At 33.6% G+C, this 23,796-nt stretch overlaps 1 protein-coding gene across 2 annotated transcripts in view; it reads right to left on the reverse strand.

Moving 5' to 3' along the window:
* Positions 1 to 1,581: 1,581 nt before the first annotated feature.
* Glra3 (glycine receptor alpha 3) overlaps positions 1,582 to 23,796 on the reverse strand; it is a 165,382-nt gene continuing 143,167 nt past the window's right edge. Inside the window, exons 8-10 of one of the 2 annotated variants that reach the window (XM_087901196.1) lie at positions 22,723 to 22,866; positions 20,408 to 20,452; positions 1,582 to 9,007 (exon numbers count right to left, since the gene is read on the reverse strand). In XM_087901196.1, coding sequence (XP_087757322.1) covers positions 8,729 to 9,007; positions 20,408 to 20,452; positions 22,723 to 22,866 — 468 coding nt within the window. In that variant the 3' untranslated portion in view covers positions 1,582 to 8,728. The remainder of the gene's footprint in view (positions 9,008 to 20,407; positions 20,453 to 22,722; positions 22,867 to 23,796) is intronic. The other variant, XM_087901195.1, reaches the window with a different exon arrangement.

Raw genomic sequence — 23,796 nt, forward strand, 5'->3', positions numbered from 1 at the left:
TGTAAGTTCATTGAAGGACACAAACTCCTTTCTTGACCAAAGTTTCTCTGATCCCTTAGTGAATACTCCCTAAGTTGTTATCTGTCCTTTGACTACACAGTTCAATCTTAATAAGGATTCTGGCAGGTTACTAACTTTTTAAACCCAAACCACCTTTGATATCTGGTCAAACTTATTTTCCTTACCTATCACATCTTTCCCTTCACCTTGCTTTCATCAGGAGTATTGCTGAGTCAATTTGGCTAGAATCTCTCTGATTCTCACGATTCCTTTTAGGAATTTTCTACTCACTGACCCATGCCTGTGCACTGGATCCCCAACTCTCCTTTTCATACCGACGAGTGTTTATTCCCGTTGTAAATCTTCTCGGATAAAGTTTGCATTTACTGCTCTAGCTTGCACGTAGGACTGCTTTTCTCAGCAGCATCCTAGCTTAGTTTACTTCAGTGACTTTTCAGATGGTAGAAGAGGAGTTGACAGGAAGCAGCTGGGCAATGCAGCATGTGGTTTCAGACGGAAGACAACACTATAAACTAAACAGGTAAATATTTCTAGCATATCACAGTTCTACAACTATACTTTCATTCTAATTTTAGATGCCATGAGTGAGTAATTGGTCACACCAATTTATGTAACATAACGGAGAGGAAACAGATTTCAAAGGTCATTTGATTAATTAATCCACAATTGTTAACAAAAGTAAGTTGAGAAAAATTATGTGGAGCAAACGAAAGATTTGGTGATATTGAAAATGATAAATATAGTCAAAATAATGATAGTAATTTTAAATTATAGTAATAAAATTGATTTGAAAACTTCTAGTTCACTAATAAATTTCTCTAAATTGTTAGTATAGTCATGATTAATTTCAATATTTTATTTGCATATTTTATTGATGCCTCTAGCCCTTATTTTTTGAGATGATTTTGCCCAATGCCCTGTTTCAGTCAAAAGATTTTACTGATAGTAAAATGAGAACCATTAAAATAGTTAATGAAGGCCAGCTAATTGGAGAAATATGTAACAATTTAGCAAGAAATTTTCAATCTACAAATTTTACTGAACCTTGTGCAGTAACTCTTTACGGTTAAAGAAAAGGTTGTCACAAATAAATGTATGGTTCTGCAACAATAAAAGATATGTTATAATCCTATGCCCTACATTAATCATTTTAAATTATTTTATATGTTAAAGTTTCTACCATTTATTTGCTACTGCACTACCAGTATATTCAGACTTCATTGTGTGAAGAACAAGATAAGTTTGAAGATTAAAGAAATAAAAACTTACCAAAAACCCTATTTAGAAATAGTGTCTGTGAAGAAATCAACTGAGAGTCCTTCAGTCAAATAAACAAATTTTATGAAATAGGCTCTCGAGCCAAAGACTCTTGCTGCAAGGTCTTTATTCTGTGTTAGTATAAAAGGAAGCACTCTGACAGGTATCAATCTTCCTGGGCTTTAAAATCCCAGATGTGATAGTTTCTAATGGGAGAAGTAGAGTATGATTTTTGACATAAGATAATGTAATTCTTTGATAAAGTTTCTCTATAGATAATTAGACAAAAAGAGAATTACCATCTTGAAAAAACATTAATTTTTATTCTATTTCTGATTAAATTATCTGCAGTTACATGAGGAAGATCATATACTATTCACAGGTTAATGATTATTAGAGAATCTGCTAGCTGTAAAATTAAACTAAAGATAATATAACAAATAGCAATTTGATAAAATCGTGCATAACATTTTAATACATTTAAAGCATAATGTCTTGAAAACTGTGACACAAATCTGAACGGAATAAAGTACTCAAATATGCCACTCAGAAAGACACACTTCAGATGTACAGAAAAATAATTAGCATAATAAAATAGCAATACTTCTCTGTGGTATAGTTTTATAGATCATCTTTTCTCACTAATATTATGAAGTCACGACACATCATGTAAAGAGATTTCATCGAAAAATAGATGACATGGTTTCTTTTTATTTTGGTTCTCACAGTATATTACATAACACCCCCAAAATGTCAAGATGCTTCCCTACATTTTCCAAAGTATCATCACTCATCATACATTTAAGTGTAAGCTGAAGGAAAAGCTCTTGCATAATTCATAAAGATGAAACAGTAAAGAAATGCAAAATTATTCAAACAAGTTCAAGAACAGTTTTTACATGTGAATCCTCGTTTGGCATTTAGTTCAGAGTACCTTACTCCTCCAGTACATTAACAGCTTGGCTAGACACTGTGTGTAGCACTCGAATTCTCTGATGATATCGTGCCTTAAACACTTTAGAGAAAAATCAAGGATTAAAATAAAACCTAATCAGGACATTATATTTGATTTACACTTTTATTCTAAATAAAAAACATTATGTTTATTTCAATTTTTTTAATTTATACTTCTTTACAGGATTTTATCTATCTTTATATCTGAAATACATTTAATAAATATTTAGCTTAAAATAATTGCTGAGTTATAAGAAGAAACTAAATTACTGCAGCTTACATAGAACGTTTACTAATTCACTTTACAAAATAAACAATTTTATATTTCACTATTTTGTAAGACTGAATACATCTTAATATTTGACAAAGTGCTCAGTGAGTTTTTTAAGTAAATAAAATAATAATAAGGATATTGAATGGTCCAAATAGTGGCAGTGTAGGAAGTGTACAATGAACTCTAAGTGGGACAAAGTAGAATTTCCTTTTTAGGGAGCAAACATTCCTTTTGGATAACAACTAACCTTTGCTTATGCAGATCCTCTGTCTCCATATGAGAGCTAGGAGACAGTCTAAACAGTGTGTTATTATGGCCAGTAGTGTTGGATTGAACTCTGGGTCTTCTATGTGCCAGGCAAGCACTCTCTCCCTTGAGCTGCATTCCTGTAGTTAGTATGTAGTGTTATGGATAGAATTATAAGCCCCCAATGAAAACACAGCGATGAATTCTGAAGGCATCATGGAGAATATAAGTCACTTGCTATATTAAAAATATAAGAATTTTATAGAATTCTAATTTTTATGGCAGTATTTCATTTTATTTATTATTCACAAAAGTTCAGCTAAGATTTTCTTGTTAAAATTATTTGAAAGACATTGCACTTGGGAACTTATTTAGATATTTTAGTGCAGACTAGATAATCTTGGATTCAGTTTTGTAGGACTTGAAATTAGGCCTTTAAAATATTGTGCAGTTCTGATGACTAAATTCTTTTCCAAAATGCACAAAACCAGCCATTTACTTCAAGTTTACAATCTCTTGAAGTCACAGTGCTAAAAGGATTAATGCTTCAATAACAGTTCATTGTTCAACTTGGAAGTCAATCGTAGGCAATACAATCCGAATTATCCTGTTAAAAATGAGTACAAATTAACAGGACAGGAATGTAAGTATTTTAACTGTGCTTGATTGGTAAGCATTAATTAAAAGAGCCTTGCAATTTCAGAGATGAGATAAAAGATCTTTTAATCACTATTTTAACAATCTTCCCACTGAAGTTAAACACTTCCTGTGTTTATGGGTTGTACTTTCATTGATTATAATTTTCTTTGGTATAATTGTTCAATTAAATTGCTGCATGGTTAAAAATAATACTAATATGACTATAATATCCTGATCAAAATTTTCATTGTTTTATAGTCTCTGCCTTTTTAGTATCAGTGAATACTGACCAATTTGTCTGAGAAATACAGAGCATATGCTGCTATTTTTAAAGAGTCTAGGATGTTGTTTACACAGTAAAATATGTGAAATTTATTTGGAGTGAATTGAATTGGAGTGCTTCCATTTCCCAACTTTTACTATTCAACATATTTCATATTTACTTTTCTTACCTCTCATATTCTCATAGTGCACATTTTATAAACAAAAGGAAATTTAATTGCTAGCACGGTACTCCATTTTTCCAAGTAACTAGCAGGTTAAGGTATATCATGATGAGAAGAGAAGATTATGGTTGCAATAAATGAGACAAAAGTAATTTTAAAACAATCTGAAAAATATGGATGATCATATCCAAATAGTCTATTCAGCTACAAAAATATTAGAGTAGCTAAGAAATCATTATCTTCTGTTAAACATATAATTTTTTTCACAATTTTCATTATAACTTCCAGTATCTTGTATAGACACTGGGCATCCATAAAATCAATGCGTGTGATCATGTAATAGGTATATATGGGTTATCATGCATTTATAATTCAAAATTTAAAATTAAGTTGTTTAGAATATATTCGTACAATAAAAATTTATTATGGAATAAGGTTAGAATTCATGATACTCTCCCTATGTTGCAGAGCTGGGAGCTGGATTAGTTTTTTGGGTGTGTGTTATGGAAAAACTTCTAAGGAGAATAGTGATGGTATTAAACATTTCTTTTCCATTTTAATGGTGGTTTTAATATCTACTCTAGGTCATAAAGAAAGGTATAAACTTTGCAATGATTGGGAAATTGTCAGGAGCCATGCAGCCTAGTCTCCATCCGTGTATGAATGCCTATCCAATGGATCTCCACAAGGCAAGACCCGTGGAGATGATCTCTCAGTTGGCAAGAACTAGGGGACCACAGACTAACACAGGATCTTGCTGACATTGTGCAGTTGCAGGCTCTTTTTCTCTTATTATATTTCTGATTCCTTTGGCAGCTTTTGGTTGTACTTTGTCAGTCATGCATGCAAAAGCGTTAATTTCTCCGGGAAATTGTGGGGTTTTTTTTAATATATTTTTTTCTTTAGAATCAGCAACGAGCTAAAGCTTTATATTTTTTAAAAAAAATCTGGAATTACTAACTACAACTGCTAATTCTGGGAATTTTTTTGATTCAGTAGAAATTAATGGGTTTTATTTTTAAAAAAATGTTCTAAGAAAAAGGTTGATAGAACTACCTTGTGGAGGAAGAGACTCACAGACCTGTGGTGGTAGGAAGTAATGGGTACATATGAAACAATAACACTTGGACATTGACCATGTCTCCCAGCGCTGGAGAGGAGAGTAAGTCATGCATACACAGGATTAGGAAAAGGCCTCAGGAATATACATCATGCCAACTGTTGAGAGTAAGTTCTCTGGATACCAATCAATGGTAGCATATCCTGCCATATTGTATTCTCCAAGAAGAAAAAAATATAATGTAAATTATGGAATGGGTAGACTCATCTTTACCATACACAGGCCCTTATATTGGTGGAAGAACTATAGCGCTATGGGATGGAAAAAGGGTACTTTATCAAAGTCTACCTTTTACGGAGAGACTGAGACATGGGACCCTCTTATAGAAAAGGAAACGGTATGAAAACATATCTTGCAGACATAAAAGAACTGTTTGGGTTTGAATAGTCTTGTCCTTAAAGCAATGTACTGATATCTACTGCTCTTTAAATTTGTAACTGCAAGTTTCTGCCAGCTGACCTAAGTGCTGCAAGAGCAGGATGTGTCTGGTCCGAATTTTAGTAAACCTGTCAAAATGCTGAATGACATGTCTAGGTGAAGGTTGTGTCGGGGATGGAAAAATGTATTCGGGGAAGCATAAAAGAGAACAATGGGGGCTTTTATAATGATTATGATGTATTCCCAAAATATAGTGCATTTCTTACAAGTGAAAAATAGAAGCTGGGTGGTGGTGGCGCACGCTTTTCATCCCAGCACTTGGGAGGCAGGTAGATCTCGGTGAGTTCGAGGCCAGCGTGGTCTGCAAGAGCTAGTTTCAGGACAGGCACCAAAGCTACAGAAAAACCTTATCTCAAAAAAAGAGAAGCAAACAAACAAAAAACCAAAAATCAACCAATCAACCAAACAACCAACCAAAACCAAAAACAGAAACCAATAGGAAAGCTATTCATGTTACCCTGGTAAGAAAAACTCTGTTTTCATACAAAGATAGCTGGAGCTATTCAGGACCACAAGAGTGCAATCTACCTGGTGGTCAGAACTCTTCTTGCGCTGATGCCCCTTCCCAACCTGGGCCCCGACAGGAAAGAAAGAGAAAGTTGTGCACATGCATACTAACAAGAAAACAGACTACCTAGAAAAGCATGTACTGTGGAAACAAGTATTTCAAGTTAAAATAAACAAATTTTAAAATGAAGTGAAACAGTCATCATGCACCCCTCTCCACTGTTTCCCTCACGGCTAATTCAGAATACTTGGGAGCTTTTGCACTGAAACAATAGTTGATACAGATACATATTTAAGTGATATCTTAACCACTGATATTTTTCTGATTTTCATTTAAAAGATTCTGATTTTGCACTCGGATTGTGGCTTAGCAAACTTTTCTCTAATGTTTAGCAGTCTCTGGTTCCAATCCCCAGTTCTAAGAAAGAAAATCTCATTTGACACAGGTCATTTGAGGCAAATACTTCAGGATGTTGTTACTATTCCAATATTAAAGGTTCTGTAATATTTCATTGGTTCATTAGAGGGTACACATCCCTTTAAGTGCCTTTGATTCATCCGTGTTTACCTTCTCATGGTTGCTTCATAATAGAAGGCATTTTATAGTGTTTGTGTTGAAGGTTAGGGTAAGTATAATAGAACGCAGAATTATTTATAAGGAAAGATAAAGAAAAATGTACTTTTGAGATAGCAATATTTCCGTAGAACTAATGTCATTCTTGACAAGTTTTGTTATGGCTCATATATTACCTTTCAACTTCAGAGATTAAAAAACCAGACATGTAATGACCTCAAATATGAAAGCTAGTCACACCTGTGATTTTCTTTAGCGCAGATCTGTGTTTGTGATCATTGTACTTCTTCTGTTTGCTTCAGGCAGAATTTACTCAATTTAAGTAATGTCAGAATACTTTTGAAATAAGACAAATAAAGTACGGGAAAATGTATGCAAGCATTTTGCCAACATTGAAGGGGTGTAGTTCATCATTACCTTAAACCCTCTGGCTAACTCTCAGCATAAAACAACACATCTTGTTCTTATATTTAATATATGAATATATTTCTGTGGTTTTGGCTCACAGATAACAAAGAACGACACATATGTTTAACCTTTAGGTGTGTACTTTTTAAGCAAAGAAAGCATGCAGTAACAAGTCATTTCACTTGTCGGCTGCATATAATCACAAACACAATGTTCTTATCTTGCGCAAATTACTCATAAAAGTGATACTCTGCCTTTTATTAGCAAGCACTGCTTAGCATGGGTTATTTTCTCAAAACTTAGCTTTAAAATACATGATTGGGTTTACTAAACTACAGAAACATTGAAAAGTTTTTCATTTTAAATGGCAGTTTCTGCTTTGACTTTTGAGAGCAGTTAAAGGTCAGAAAATAGTACCATTTGGTTAAAAAACAGTTGATCTTTCTACAACACATCTGAGGTTTTTAAGATTCTTGATGTTTTCACTTTATATAATATTAGAATGATCAATAATTAAAATATCTAAAATCACTTTAAACATTTTTCATATATAGTATTAATGGCAGTAATAGTTAAGAGAAAGAATAGCTGAGTCAGAGCTTGGTTTAATTTTACCAAGAATTCTATTATACACCTTGCCCTAGTAGCTGCTGTATGACTGAACTGAGACAACTCCATGTAAGTTGAAATAATTGCATGGGACAAGGATATATTCCAAGCAAAATTGTTTTTAGATGCTCACAACTTGTGAACGACTACATTTTGAATATATTAACTCATAAAGATTAAAACAATCTCTACTGATACAATTGATATATTTAAATCATTTAGAATTGAAACCCATTCTCCTGCTATTTGGAAGTATTTTGGGCTCATGTAACTTCGATGAGAAAACGATTCTTATTAAAAAGAATCCATCTTTCATGAATCCATTTATATTTTTCCTTAATTTTTATATCAAAATGTAAGTACTTTAATATATTAATATTTAAATTCTCATTCTAAACTAAATATAAAAATCTAATTGGATTTGTTTAATTACATAAAATCACCAAACAATCAGACAAGCTGCTATTAAATTTAACAAATACAAATGAGCTGATTTAAATTTTTCAGTGTTTGGTACTAATTAAAGATAAATGTAACACTTATTTAAGAACAAAGAATGCCCACAGTATCTTTATCTTCATTCGTAGAGATTTAAAGATGGGTAGAATTTTTACATAGCATGATTGCTTAAGCTGTTTATCTTAAATTTTCACAGAGAGATATTTACTATCCTACATGATGGCCTTTATTTTGACGATCCAATTTGATGATTTGTTCCTATATATGTTGGTTCTACAATGTTCCTATGGATAGTGTTCTAACTGAAATGAAGTTGCCACTGAACGATCTTGTCACTTTCCTTTTAAAATATACTTTACATCTCAAACTATTACCTTTATTATCCTCATCATTTTCTTGTACTTGTTTCATGAATCTCACTGTGCTAGTCTTGATTCCACCTTATTCACTTTAATTGAATTAAAAAAATCAAGAAATCCCAAAGTGGTTATAATGTCTACTGTATGTGCTAATATAACATATATAACACACATTGACACTATGAAGAAAACAGATCATCTCGCAGTAATATGAAACAGGACCCCACAATGTGCATTTTGTATCCCTTAAACGAACAAATCTGTCTCATTATTTTACATAGAAAATCAAAATAAATTCTTTCCCCTTAAGCTGTTTGATGCATTGACTGTCATTTGCATACCACACCCGCACATACACACTCTCTGATGAAAAGGAAACTTTTTCTGACTGTAGTGTTTTTGTGTGCCTTCAGAGACTTAATCTTGCTGCTGATGAATGTCTTCATGCCTAAGAATCTTATAGATAACCCAGTAGAAAATGTTAAAAATCAGAAACGCCAGTGGAAAGCAGGCTCGGGAGATGGTGTCAATCTTCTTGGCCCTGTCGATGAAGACCTTCCTCATTTCCTCGGGGCTCTTTGGCATTACCTGGACAGCATGGTTGGGGCCCTTTGGAAGCACGCCATCCTTTGCTTGCAGACATGGCCCCATTCCGTAAGCCGTGAAGCTGAACCGACTCTCCCTCACCTCATCTTCCTGTTTATAGGAAACACCAGGAGATGTTTTAGTAAGGAAACAGGGCATGCGGTGCAGGATTTCAGAATTATGGCTTAACCTTTATCATGATGTTTGCTCGCTTTAATATGAAGAACAGATAGCAGAAGCACATGATGATGAGTTGATGTGAGGTTTTCCTTACTTTGCTACCTCCTATAGGTATTCTGGTCAATATGACACTCCCAAATGAGTTTTAATGGAGAGATAAAAGTTCTAGGGTGTTTACATGTCACAAAGTAAATGAGAGTAAGAAAAAAAGCTATTGAGAGATTTATTATAAATATGTGTATCTTAGAATCTTTTGGTTACGCGTTTAAACATGCAAATACCTGACAAAAGGGAAATCAACACCAGAACCATTGGCTGAATTTTTATTTCTTGTGGAGACAACCTTTTAATACTCATTTCTTCCAATTCTAGTTACTTCCTTGGGAAGTACAGTCTATCAGAAAATGCTGCTTGCTTTGTGTTACCTTTTATGCTGTTTCTCTATTTTATACCATCTTGTTTGTTAAAGCTACAAGATAATAACATGATCTGATATGTGTATGGCTACTTCACAGATGCTGTAGGTTGGTAAATTATGAATAGAATTTGAAAGGCTTACTTCATATTGAAACAGTAAACTTATCACTTTTTGCCCTTTGCCTAAAATCAACTGTAAATAATAAACTTATTGTAAGTTTAAATTCATAGTGTTTGAAATTATACTATTACTTCAAAATAAAGAAAAATTCCCATATATTTACATAAACAACTAAATCTGGGGCTTGACAAATGGCTTGGTGGTTAAGGGTTCTTATTGCTCTTAAAGATCTGAGTTTGGATCCCAGCACCCACACAGTGGCTCATAACTGCATAAATCTCTGGCCCTAGGGGATCCACTGCCTTCTTCCGGCTTCTATAGGCACTGCAAGCACAGAGTACAAATACACAGACACACATATATGCACATAAAAAGCTTAATTAAAACCTTTAAAATTTAATGTAAAATTTATAAATGAAACATCCTCATGAGAGAGAAATTTGCTATTAACTAATATATAATAAAATCAATGAATATTGAAAATGTGAGTTAAATCATTACTGATAATAAGGGTCTTTTTTTTGCTAGTAAAACTGCAAGTTTCAAGGTACTAATTAATACATTTTATCGGTATAAAACTGCTATGATAGTTCTTTTTTATATTAGTTTAAGAGATAAAATAATCATTTGGTCCAACTTGAAAACTGCTTTATGTCTGTGAATATAGCTGCTCAATAAACTGCATATCATAAAATATGAAACTGAAAAAGTGAAAAAGTAGAAATAATTATGGGTTCTAAAAGAGAAAACGAGCAATGTTGATTCAATAATGTATGAAGTAGTTTTATAGAATTATGAAGGTGAGGCAATTCCACCTGAAAGACAAAAGCATATAATTACTGGAAACATTTCAACTGTAAGATTCATTAAGTAATTGGATTTGAGTGGAAGCAATTAAAATACAACAATTAAAGTCACTTTAAAATAAAGCTTCCATCCAAGTTACCTGTGACTACTGTAATACTGTAACATTGTAATATTTCAGAACAAAAAAATAGAAACTATTTTTTTCAGGACTCTAGTTAATGTGTTCATTCATGATGCCACTTCTCAAAATAATTTTATGATACACATAGTACATGCTTTAAAATTGTCTTTTAAAAAGAATATATCAATTAAATAGTTATTATGCAAATGGTATATTATCATCTTTAAGATTTAATAAATTATGCTGCTTCTTGCATTCCTGAATGAAAATATAAATTATCTCAGTAATTTAAATTATATATTCAGATCATTTAATTATAAATACAATATAATATTTAAATTACATCAACCCACATATTTAAAATATAGCACTAAAAAGGAGAAAATAGCTTTCTCCATGAGCATTTTCATGTATTGGTATATTAATTGAATTGTAAAGTTTATTATCAAAATGCTGATATTTCATGATTTTTATAATATACGTTTAAGAAATAAATTCATTGACTACTTTTCTTACCACCTATTCTGGACTATTTATTTTAAGATCTTTGAGAATACAGCAACTCTTTTCAAGTAGTTTTTTATTGAAAATTAATCATACAATATATGAACAATCTTTTTTGTCTCTTATGTCTTTTTATATAACTGACTGTGTGTAGGAGAGTGACAGAAGTCCTGAGCTGTTGTGACACTCTGAAAATGACCCATGGCTTCTAAGGTATCATTTTCTTGAAAACATAGAATTAAGCTAAATGGGGAATAGAGCCAGCTCCATTTACTGTGGATAGCTGCACCAGCATGAAGGGGTGAAGAGGACTGTACATAGGTCGATTCATCCTCAGCCAGTGTGACTGGCAGTATAAATGACAGCCTTAGAATGAGCTCTTGGACTTCTGTGTGCGAAGGTAATCACATACCCCTTGACTCTTGTGTACGTGGGGGCAAAGAAGCTGTGTCCTGAAGAAACAACTCAGATTCCTGTAAGATGATGATGGGGCTAAACTTAGTTTGAAAGATTGTCATTGTTTAGAGAGTGTAAGTGACAATTCAATCTGAACTTCAGCAGTGGACACAGAAGGTATGTTATAGAACAGCTTTTCCTCAAGGTGCCTAGATTAATCTTTTGTTATGCTCTGAGGAGCGTCTGGTGCTGATCTGCTCTGGGGTTAACAAAGTGAAGGATGTGCAGAAAATTATTGGGTCTAAGTCTTACTACAGGAAAACGGATGGCGCAGAAGTATCCCCTGGGGAAGAATTATGTGGAAGAGCAATGTGATGGAAATTGAAGAGGATGTGCTTCAGGATTCAGTGATGTTTACTTAATTAACCATCCTCAAGAAGTTGGGGTCAAATGGTAGTGAGGGAAGAAGCATGTGAAGAAAGCAGTTGGTTTTCTGAGATGGCTCAAGGTGAAACGTGAAATAATACTTTGTTCCATCTTGATTACATCTATAATCCCTTGCAGGCGACCCTCCAAAATAGTATTTATAGTATAATGTGCCCATATATTAAAATATCTGAGCCACATGTTATCAAGTTACAGGAGGTAGGTAATTTTAATTAAGAAGTTTAAATTTAGTATGCCCAAAATGATATTTCCACATTTGTACAACATATAAATTCAAACTTTTCACCTTCTTAGTATTAAGTCTTTAGGATCTGATGTGTAATTTGTATTTATTTCATCTATAAAATCAGACTGTGTTTCTAGTGTTTGGTAGCCATATGTTGCCAGGAGTGACCAAATAGGGCACAATAGTTGCAGTGTTATCATTTGGATTAATCTTCTGTAGAGTTAGCAGAGCTCTGTGTAATCCATGCTCCCATGAATCTCTAAGTAAACCAATTTAGGAGTGAATGATAGACTTTCAGATGATGCAGCATAAAAAAGTTTGGTAGAAACGCCGAATCCCAACTTGTAGTGTTCTTATTCATAAATTTCTGGCTGTAGTGATCAAACCACACTCATCTAAACTCTGTAGTATGACCATTGGTGGGGGGGGGGGTCTTCCTTTACAGAAAGTGGGAGTACATGTAGATTCATGAGCACAATTATTCCTGCAACGATCATGCTGAGTTCACTGGTGGGAAGAAAACCTCTCTTGACTATTTAAAATAAAGATCATTAGCACTTCACACATGTCTATTAAAAAACTGAAAGATAATAGTGAAAATGGGTAGGATTCTTATGCGTGACTTCGGGCATATTGGAGAGGCTGGAAATAGGCCTAGTTTTAGGAGTTACCACTCTTAAGGAAGTCTACTAGATTTATTTGTATCAAACATTAGAAGCAATGATGATAGTGGAAAATGGAGATAAAGACATAGATATAAGTTTTTTTTAATTTGTTTCATCCTTTCAGGTAGGTCTAATTGGACAAATGAAGTTAAGGCCGTTGACACTTAAAGACTGTCTTGAAACCTTCATCTGGCGATGGACGGAGATAAAGATCGAGACCCACATGGGAGCACTGGACTGAGCTCCCAAAGCCCAGATGAAGAGCAGAAGGAGGGAGAACATGAGCAAGGAAGACAGGACTGTGAGGGGTGCATCCACCCACGGGGACGGTGGGACTGATCTAATGGGAGCTCACCAAGGCCAGCTTGACTGGGACTGAAGGAGCATGTGATCAAACCGTACTCTCTGAATGTGGCTGACAATGAGGGCTGACTGAGAAGCCAATGATAATGACATCGGACTTGGATTCTACTGCATGTACTGGCTTTTTGGGAACCTAGTCTGTTTGGATACTCACCTTCCTAGACCTGAATGAAGTGGGGGGGGGGCTTGAACTTTCCACAGGGCAGGGCACCCTGACTTCTCCTAGGACTGGAGAGCGAGGGGTAGGGGGAGTGAGGGTAGTGAGAGGGAAATGGGAGGAGGTGGAAATTTTTAATAAATAAATAAAAAGACTGTCTTGAAGATCAGGATTTTCTTGCACAACTCTGAATAGGAATTTAAGATAAAACAATTATTTTAAATGGGATGCTCAAGGACAGTAAAAACAGATTTTTTAGATACTGGAAATCAGTGGATACTGTATGATACTCTTACAAAGAAGCAAGAATGCAATAAGACTTGCCATAAAGGAGCTGGTGGGGCAATAGAAAGGGAGGCTAGGTGACTGGCTATGGTTGTAGGAATCTTTAGTCAAGAAAATTCTAGGTAGAAAGATGGAGAGTACAGAAGGTCCTTGACTCCATGTGCAATTGAAAGAATAGAACACATATTGGTATTTCTGGTTTGAGTCTAATCTTGATTAGCCATTTTATTTAAGAATAGTTTTAATTGAATGTATTAGAATTGGACCTGTTACAACTATCCAAATCTTCATCAGAAGTATCAAACACTATCGGTTGGAAGATGATATTTGGCACTCTCAGCTCTGATTGAGTGAGTGGAGGCAGGGGTGCTAATTCTAATAAGTGTTGCTAAAGCAGTCTGTCTGTCCTCTGAAAGAATTAGACAGATCTAGGCGGACTGGCTGTTTTCTGAGTTCAGTAAAGAATTCCTACACTCATCTTCATATGCTGGATAATGTGGAACTTCTAGGAAGCTTTGTCAGGACAAAGGAAGTAGTTACGATTTAACTCATGTTTTTGATATTTTCTTTTTAATCTCAATCTAATAAAAATGTCAAACACAGTATACATATATGTGGGAGAGATACAGTTACTGTCTCCTTTCCTCTCAGAGAACCTACATTCTCCAGCTTATTGCAGAAAACTGATGAATATTTCGTGGGGATTATGGTTAAAGTTAATCAGTGAACAATGAATGATAACTTTTCTCATCAAGGGAATGATCAGGAAGCTTTGGGAGCTTTGTCAGCACATGTGATAGGGCAGCAGAGACCAGTTCATCAAGACTCCAGGTTCAACATCATTGGTCTACATCTAGGACTTAGTGAGTCTAAAGACAATAGATATAATTCACAAGCATTGAAGGAAAAATTGCCATCTCTTTTGGACTCAACTATGAGAAGAAAAACATATAATACTGCTGAACTCTGCTGAGTCTCTTTTGTACTTTTATTGCCCCCTCTGTGTAACATAACTAGAAAGTAAATTGTATATGAAATGAAAAAGGACAAACAGAGATCTGAGGCTCACGGCCTCAGGTCTGTGGTTGTGGAGGTATCTATCTAGTATGACAATGGATGTAGACTTCAGTTTCTGGGAAAATGCAGATAGTGACTGCGGCATGTAAAGAAATCAAACTTTTGGTACTATGAGCAGAGATGATGAATTTGAATGATAGCCATGGGAGTTCTCATGAACATTGATAAAAATAGCCACCAAGACTTGGAGGACATTGGTCCATAGTTTGTTCTCAGATATTTGTATAATGGGTCATGTGAAAAGGGAATTCAATCAATAGTCCCTTATAAAATGAATACCCTATCTTTAGAAAAATTGTTTACACAGGAATATTCAAAGAGGTAACTTCTTGGGTGGTATGTGTCAAATTCATATACAGGCAGTTTATCTGACAATGAGCCCCAAGTGGAATCTCCTCCTGAGCTGTCAAAAGTCTGCTGAACTTCACAGTTTTTGCCCCTCTAAGACAGGACAAACTACCTGCTTAACCAGTGGGAAGTTATAGTTTATAAAACATTTCCCAAGTTTTCCCATGAATTTTCTAGTACCATAAAATAGTCAAGTGAATCTCTAAAGTGACTTCTTGCAATTTTTCTGAAAAGCTGATTCTAAATAATAAAACAGTGGTGAATCTGCCTTAAAGGGCTACTATCTATTATTAGGTTACTGAATTAGAATATAGTGTGAAACATTATCTTATCATGACAATAGTTTTAGTTTTGAATAGCTGAGACATAAAATTAATGTTTGTAAATGATCAGGTTGGTGTTGAAAGTCCTTATGCCAACCACCTCTCAAATATTTATTGAATATAATTTATATTTTGAAATATCTTCAATGGATATTCTAATGAACTCCATGTCACAAAGGCAAGTAATTAAAAAGCATAATATAGAGAACAGAAAAGATCTCTATATATTTTCTAATATCTAGTGATCGTAAAATTAAGGCATGTTGTGACTTTAAAATACAGAGTATATAGAATAAAGGTGTCAAAGAATGGACTAAAAATAAGCTACAAAACATGACTGCTTAGAAAGGAAAAATGAAAACATTAGTTTAATTTACCTGGAGACAAACCCCGTTATTATTCTTTAAGCCAGTTTCAAAGGAAAACAATGAAAAATTTAAAATGCCACTTAGTTGTTGTGTAATTTCATAAGAAGGTTTTAAAAGACATTTTAAATTGGGAACAGAGAAAATATTTTAGTAATTATTCTTCAGTCCTGCGCTGTAAAAATCAAAGTCCCTTTTCACTGTGTTTAAAGTATCCTTTTGAAGGACAACTCATATGACTGCCTACTGCAGATTGAAATGGTAGAGGTAGACTGAAGGTGGTAGACCAGATGTAGTCCTTCAGTAAAATCTCATCTCTGTCCTCACAATGATATATCTTCATAATTGTGAGGTCAGAACAACCAGAATGAGCTTTTGGTCTCATTCTAAGTCTTTAGAATGAGGAATCAAAATTATGAAGTTGGAATATAAAAGTGATGAAGGCAGGAAAATTGCCACCGAATGGTCACAAAACACTAAGCATCTAAGACCCCAGGAAGTTGATTACGTGAATTATAGTAAAATACAGAGAAATATAATAAGATTATATTTAGATTACATATATACTTTCCAGTGAAATGATTCTGTCTTAGTAGATACCTTTCAAGCTTTCTTTACACAGTTAAGATAATGAATAGATAACTACAAATGCATACTTGCTTAAATAACTTTTACAATTTATTGTCAAATGTTTCTGTGTTATTTCAAAAAATAAATCTTAAGAAAATACGAATACGGTCAGTCAAACAATTTCATAGTTGAAATTCAAACGTTGATATGAAATTTTTCAAACACCACTTAAAGAAAAGCTTTGCATTTATTATGCACTGATTTAGAGTTCAGTGTATGTTTGATGTGTTCAATGTTGACTCCAAAATAATTAGTGGCAAACAAGTGACAAAGTTTAAGTTTCTAAAGATGAATGTTCAGAATCTAGATGAACTGTGAAAATAAAATATAGATATTTTAAGGGAAAGATAAGAAGTCCATAGAATGTTTGTAAAAATGTACCCTTATTTCTGGTGTAGTATACTAAATTCTTTCAGTGAATAGAATTGGTGGTGTGTAGCAAAGAGCCATGTTTGTTTTAGTTAACTTTGAGATAGAGACAATTATGATATTTTAATTTCAAATAAGAAGGCCTTGTATTACTTTGTTTCTTTCCTTTTAATTGTTTATTTGTTTGCCTATTAGTTCTGTGTGTTTGTGCATGTGTATGTCCGTGTGCATGTGCCATAGGATGACAGGGGTGTGGAGATTACAGGACAGTTTGAGGGAGTCAGTTCTCTCCTTCCCACCTTGGTTCTGAGATTTGAGCTCAGGTCAGACCTTCATCCATTTTCATAACAAGTGTCCTTACATACAGAACCATCTTGCCGGTCCTACATTTCTTTACAGAATATTACTTCTTATGAATTGTATTCAAACTATATTCACTTGAAAGGAATAGTTTGCTTAACACAAATTCTTAATAGTTGTTTTCAGAAAATAATCAAAATCTTATCTTTATTTCACTTGAGAAGAGAAAGTTTCAATGTCTCATAAAAGCTAATCTTTAGAAAACAATTCTTTTGGTTTTTGAATTATTGAAAAACCACTTTTTAAATGAATACGTAAACATTGTAAGTCAAACCTATTTAAAGAATACGTTAATTCTAGAGTACGCCATAAATAAATCTAGATTGGAACACATTAAATGATTTCATGTATGTGGTGTGAAACCATATAGTTTCAGCCATGAGGTTCCCCCTTTCAATCAACATATTGCACATACATGTTTTATTTGCTTTAAGACTGTAGAACTACAGAACACAAGACAGAAAAATACTTTACACATCAATCTTAAGAGTTATATTGAGCTATTTTAAAGTAAGACAATAAATACATTTACAATACAAATCATTTTAATGTATTATACCAATTTTCAAAATGTAGCGAATTGTATCTTATTTTCTAAAGAAAGCTGTTGGCCTAGCTAAACACACATTTTGGTCACAATTTATTTTATTTGTATATGCGGATGATACTTAGGAGACAAGTTCTAGAATATTGTGCAAATGAATTTTCTCTTAGCAAAGCATTGCATCATTTCTTTAATGTGGAGGAAGCTAAATGAAATGCGTTGAAGCAGTCCAATGTCATTCAAAGCTTTCAACAGATAATGCATGTTCGGAAACACTAGGGTGTCCTTGTATCTCTCCATACACGACAACAGTGGCCTCTAACAAAAATATTTTCATATCATGCATACACCCATACACATTCAGCACTGGAACTAGCATCTATGACATGGCGCAGTGGGAGTCAGCACACAGCAGGGTTTGACAGTGTGGGGTGGGGAAATTAGTGTACGAGAGCAAATTTTTACTCTTCTGAATGGACAAAGGATTCTTTTGTACCTCTAATAGAACAGATGTGAATTCCAAAGACTATGTATCAAGTTCAAGTCAATACTATACTAAATTATAAAAACAACATTTCTAAGAATTTCATCTGCATTGATGTAAGATCTCTTCTTGCAACAAACTCTCTATAAATTTTCTTTACTTTGGCTAGCCTTTTAAATTAGCATATGAAGGAAACTCATGAAAATTGTTGCTCGTGAAAAGAGACACACTCTATCATTTGGTCTATTGTGATTAAGTGGATTTTAAGACTAGATTGCTCAAAGCATTTTAAAGCAGAACATGTAGTTAAAGAGGATAAAGAATTTGATCAGTCCAGACAGTTTTGAGTTTGAGAAAAATGCTTTACAAAAATCAAAGTTACCACTTCCAGTATGTACAATGCTTATCCTACGTGTTAAAAATAGGAAAATCTAACTTTTCTAAAGAAAGTGTTTACATTACTATACATTTTTTCTGTTGAAAATAAATTGATTGTGAGATCAGCATAAGATTTCATCAGAAATCTTTATAAAGCCATAATTAATAGAATGTGCAATTTTCACTAAATAGTTTCTGAAATCTTTTTAGTTACTAATGATAAATAATAGTTCAGTTTTTAGAGATAAATTTTACATATACATATATTATTTATTATCATATATGTGCATGTATGTGAATCCATATTGAACTTACTACATCTTATTCAGATTTCATAAAATTAAAATATTGCTAATTGGATAGTTATAGTCAGTAAATCATATAACATTTTTCATAAATAAAGTCAAGACATATGAGGTTTGGGAAATAACATGAAAATTTGACTAACATAGTAAACTAGTTAAGTGATTGTAGATTCTAGAGCATAGTAAGTACTTGCCTTAGTTAGGGTTTCTATTGCTGTAATGAAACACCATGACCAAAAGCAAGTTGGGGAAGAAAGAGTTTACTTGGTTTATACTTCAACATCATAGTCTACCACTGAAGGTAATCAGTACAGAAACTAAGACAGGGCAGGAACCTGGAGGCAGGAACTGATGCAGAGGTCAAGGAGGGATGCTGCTTACTGACTTGCTCCTCATGACTTGCTCAGCCTGCTTTCTTACAGAATCCAGGATAGCAAGTCAGCCACAGCACTATCCACAATGGGCTCCCCCATTGATCATTAATTAACAAAATGCCCTAGAGCTGGATCTTATGAAGGCATTTTCTCAGTTGAGATTACCTACTTTCGGATGACTCTAGTATGTGTCAAGTAGACATAAAACCAAACAATACAGTGCTTTGGAGTAGTACTGGTTAAAGATAATATGCAATAAAGTTGTGATGGTAAAAATGTTCGTTTAACATTATTATTATTTTTTTTGCTAGATTCTTAAGCGGGGATGTTAAGAATGAACAGCAGAATCCATCTTGGGAAATACTTTAAAAATACAATTTACCCCCAAATTTCAGTTTAGTAAACTAGACTATTTGTAATGCAATCGCAATCTCACGAACCCAATTCTGGGCTTATACATTTATAAGTCACCCATGGACAAATACTCCAGATTTTCCTCTTGGATGCTTACATGTCATGCATGGATGTGTATCTTTGTAATCTCTTCATATATTATTATTTATAAAGTTGAAAATATGTGCTCATTAAAAGAGAATTTTTGATTTCTACACATAATCTTATAATGAACAGATTCTACAAATACATAGACAGCACAAAAGCGTTTTGGATTTTATTTTCTGGTAGATTTTACAGCTGCTCTTAGAATTGTGTACATAAATAGTTTTCTATTTATTTCCTTACATATTAATTGCTATTTATTTATTTCTTGAGTCTGATCTCGTTTTATAGCACTAGCTGGTCTAGTCCTTACTGTGTAGGTTAGGCTGGCTCAAACTCATAGAGCTCTGTCTGCTTGTGCTTGCTTCTGCCTTTCTAGTGCTGGGTTTAAGGACGTGACGCAACACAACCAGCTCCCATTTATTTTTAAGTTAATTTTTTCCAGTTCTATGATTTCCTCCTGTGAGGATCACTACAAGATGTAGATGACATTTATAAAAAATATATATGCTTAAATTCACTTTGACCCGTTATATTTAACTGTGTACAAAATGAATCATAACTTAGTCTTTTATTGAGTGAGCGAAGACAAGAGTATAGCTCTTAGAAAAGATGATTGTTCCTAGCTGAAGAGAAATCTGTTTGCATAGCTTTAAGTCCAAACTGGGCTGTGTTTCCCCACCAAACACTGCCTCAGAGCAGAATATGCTGTCTGCTTTTTATAGATGATCACATTCCTCTACTTAGAGTTAAGAAAGTCAATTTACCGTGTCTGAGAAACGGTAAAACTTCTCCAGTGCAAAAGCTTCTGTCTGTGGGAAGGTAAAGTGGACCAAGAAGGATTGAGAAACCAGAGAATCAAATCACATATAATTACACAATTGATTTTAATCACACACAGCATTTTAGCATACATTTGTATCAATTCATTGGTGTTCACAGATGCGAAGTATTTATCCAAAAGTATTGAATCAAAAATTAGTGGCTGTGTTCTGCATTACATTTTAATTACCTTTAGTCACATATGCTGCTGAATATTTCAAGTAGTGATGAGAGAATAATAAACCATTATTACTCTTATATTTCTTTTTAACTTTTTCTGGCACACAAGATTCTGAACATACTAATCTTTGCATCTTTGCTGTGAGCTAAAGAGTAATGGAGATCAAGTACATCAAATATTTTTATCTCACTCATTCATGTGATAAAACGGAATAAAGAGGTACTTCAATCAAAAACATTTCCTTGAAAAGAGGAACTAGAACAGAATATCTAAATTTATGATCTGGTTCGTGATCCGGTGATGTTCAGTATGCAGCAACTATGAGACAGCAGCCTTTTTCTATTTGACCACATATGAATGATACTTCTCATTCCTAGTCTAGGTAGCCTATGGTGGAAGCATGCTACAGTAGAAAGGATAGAAAAAGAAGTGTAAAATCAAATACTAATGATATGGAAACTGAGTATTGCCCCAGTTACAGCAAACAAGGATCAGGAAAATTTTATCAGTCACCAACAGGAAAGAAAGACATGTGCTTAAACCCTGTGAAGCCTTGGTTCTGTTACAGTGTTTTGGTCAGTTTAAGAAACAGGGGAGGAAAGGCGGTAAAAATGTGTGTGAGAGAAGTGAGGAGGAGAGAGGGAGAGAAGGAGAGAGGGTGAGGGAGAAGTAGGAAAAAGGAGGATACAATGGGGTGGTAAAAAAAGTGGAGGGGGAGGAGACAGGTGGTAGAGAAAGAAGAGCAGGAAGAGGAGGGAGAATAGGAGGGGGAGGAGGGGAAAGGAATGGAGGAAGAAGGAGATTAAGAGTAAGGGGAGGATAAAACATAAATGACCAAGGCCAGGGGAAGGTGGAAGGACAATATCAAAGTTATTCTCCTTATCACAATATATTTCAACATATGAGTGGTATAATTGTTTTTTCATAAAAATGTATCAGATGAAAATCAAGGGTTGTTTTATGTCCAACAAAATACTGTCTCAGTGTTAATGTTCCTTTCCTGCATTCGTTTGTGGATGTTTATAAGGTCTGAGCTAAGTTTTAGAAGTCAGTTGCCTTAGAATACATTTAATATTAAGTGTACTTCAGCTGAGAGATTAACATCTTTTGTTTCAAAATGTTTAATAAATATGTAAGTATCAAATAATTCACAAATCACTGAGTATTTAAAAATTATTAAAACTTCTTACCATTTAAGCCAGACCATTGTCCTTAAGATTTATATTTTGCTTAAATACCTCAATATATAGAACTGTGGAAATACTTTTATATATGATTCTAACAGTGTTGAGCAAAGATTTTTCTTTAAGTTTTAATTTGGCACATTTACAAGGTAATCAGTAAACCATAGATCTACTGTAGAGAGAAATTCTGTTAATATAAAGGAAAGAGGGTTACTCAAAATCATGTTGTTTATAAAGAAAGATGCCTTAGCAGGTTTTAACAGAGGAGCAAACACATTATACACAACCAAATTCAGCTAGCATGTTATTTCTGCAGCCTTCTATGACTGCCTAATGATGCTTCAAATGCATTTTCTTGTGAGTTCATCTTTGATCAGCTATTAGCAAGATAACAATAGCACTTGGTTTATTTACCACAGGGTGTCAGAATAAAAATATTTAAATATGAAAATGTGTATAAGAAGAAACTACACTATGTAAATTCATGATATTAATACTTTCATGATATTTTATGGAAACAACCAATTAGCTCAGATAACAATTTTTATAATTAAATCTGATGTCTTTATCATGTGATGTCATGAGAAATACTCTAGCATTGCAAGTAGGAGATGGATATTTATCAATTAAAGCATAAACGATGTTGTTCCTGTAAATATATTAATGACCTCAATAAAGCATTTATGTCATCAGATGTAATACATATATTGTACAACTCAATACTATAATTTATCCTGAAACAATCTTTACACATCCCTTCAACTGAAAATGAGAGAATATCATTTCACTTAGTTCCCAGTCCAAGTTTTTCTCATGTATATTTGCATTATACACAACAAACCACTACACACTGTAAATTGGTATCCCATTAAACCCAATAAATGTAATTGCTTACCTTATTCTTTCTCTTTCGCCTAAATCTCAGAAGCTCTTTGTGTTGTCTTGATACAAAATTCACTGCTGCATACTCCAGTAGTGCTGAGAACACAAAAAGGAGGCATACCGCCATCCAAATATCAATAGCTTTGACATACGAAACCTGGCCGGGAGAGAAGAACAAGCTAAAATAAATAAACAAACAAACAAACAAATGAAAGAGCAAAGAAATTAACTTTGGTTGTTTCTGCCTTCAAAACCAAAATTGATAGTATTTTTTGATTCGGAATATAGATTATAGGTCATTTAGAAAAATAAATGAAAACAGTCTATTCAATAATAACTTCCAAGATATTATTTTTTGCAACTTTTATGGATTAGTCATAATTGTAATACTTGAATGTATTTTGCTATTATTTTCAAGGTGAGCATAAACTCAAACACAAGAAACAAAACAAGAAGAAGTATTCTATATCCAAAACATTATCAAGGGGATACAAATAGGAAAGGAAGAAGTCAAATTATCTTTATTTGTGGATAATATGATTTTATACATAAAAGACCCAAAACTCCACCAGAAAACTTCTAAAGCTGATAAATACTTTCAGTAAAGTACCAGAATACAAAATTAACACATGAAATTTAATAGCTTTTCTATATACAAATATTAACTAGAATGAGAAAGAAATCAGGAAAATAATACCTTTCACAATAGCTTGAAAAATACTTTGGGATAACTCTAGTCAAGCAAGTGAAAGACTTGTATAAAAACTTTAAGATACTGAAGAAAGAAATTAAAGAATACATCAGAAGATGGAAAGATTTCCCATGTTCGAGGATCAGTAGGATTAATACTGTGAAAAAGCCCATCCAACCAAAATCTGTCTACAGATTCAATGTCATCCTCATCAAAATTTAAACACAATTTTTTCTAAAATTAAAAAACTTCATTTCCATATGAAAACAAACAAACAAACAAACTAACTAAAACCAGGAAAGCTTACATAATCCTGTACAATGAAAGAACTGATGGAGGCATCACCATCTCTGATCTCAAGTTCTGCTACAGAACTATAGTAACAAAAACAAGGTG

Source organism: Myodes glareolus, chromosome 23 (assembly GCF_982192425.1).
Source record: "Myodes glareolus chromosome 23, mMyoGla1.1, whole genome shotgun sequence".
In the NCBI taxonomy this organism is placed as follows: Eukaryota; Metazoa; Chordata; class Mammalia; order Rodentia; family Cricetidae; genus Myodes; species Myodes glareolus.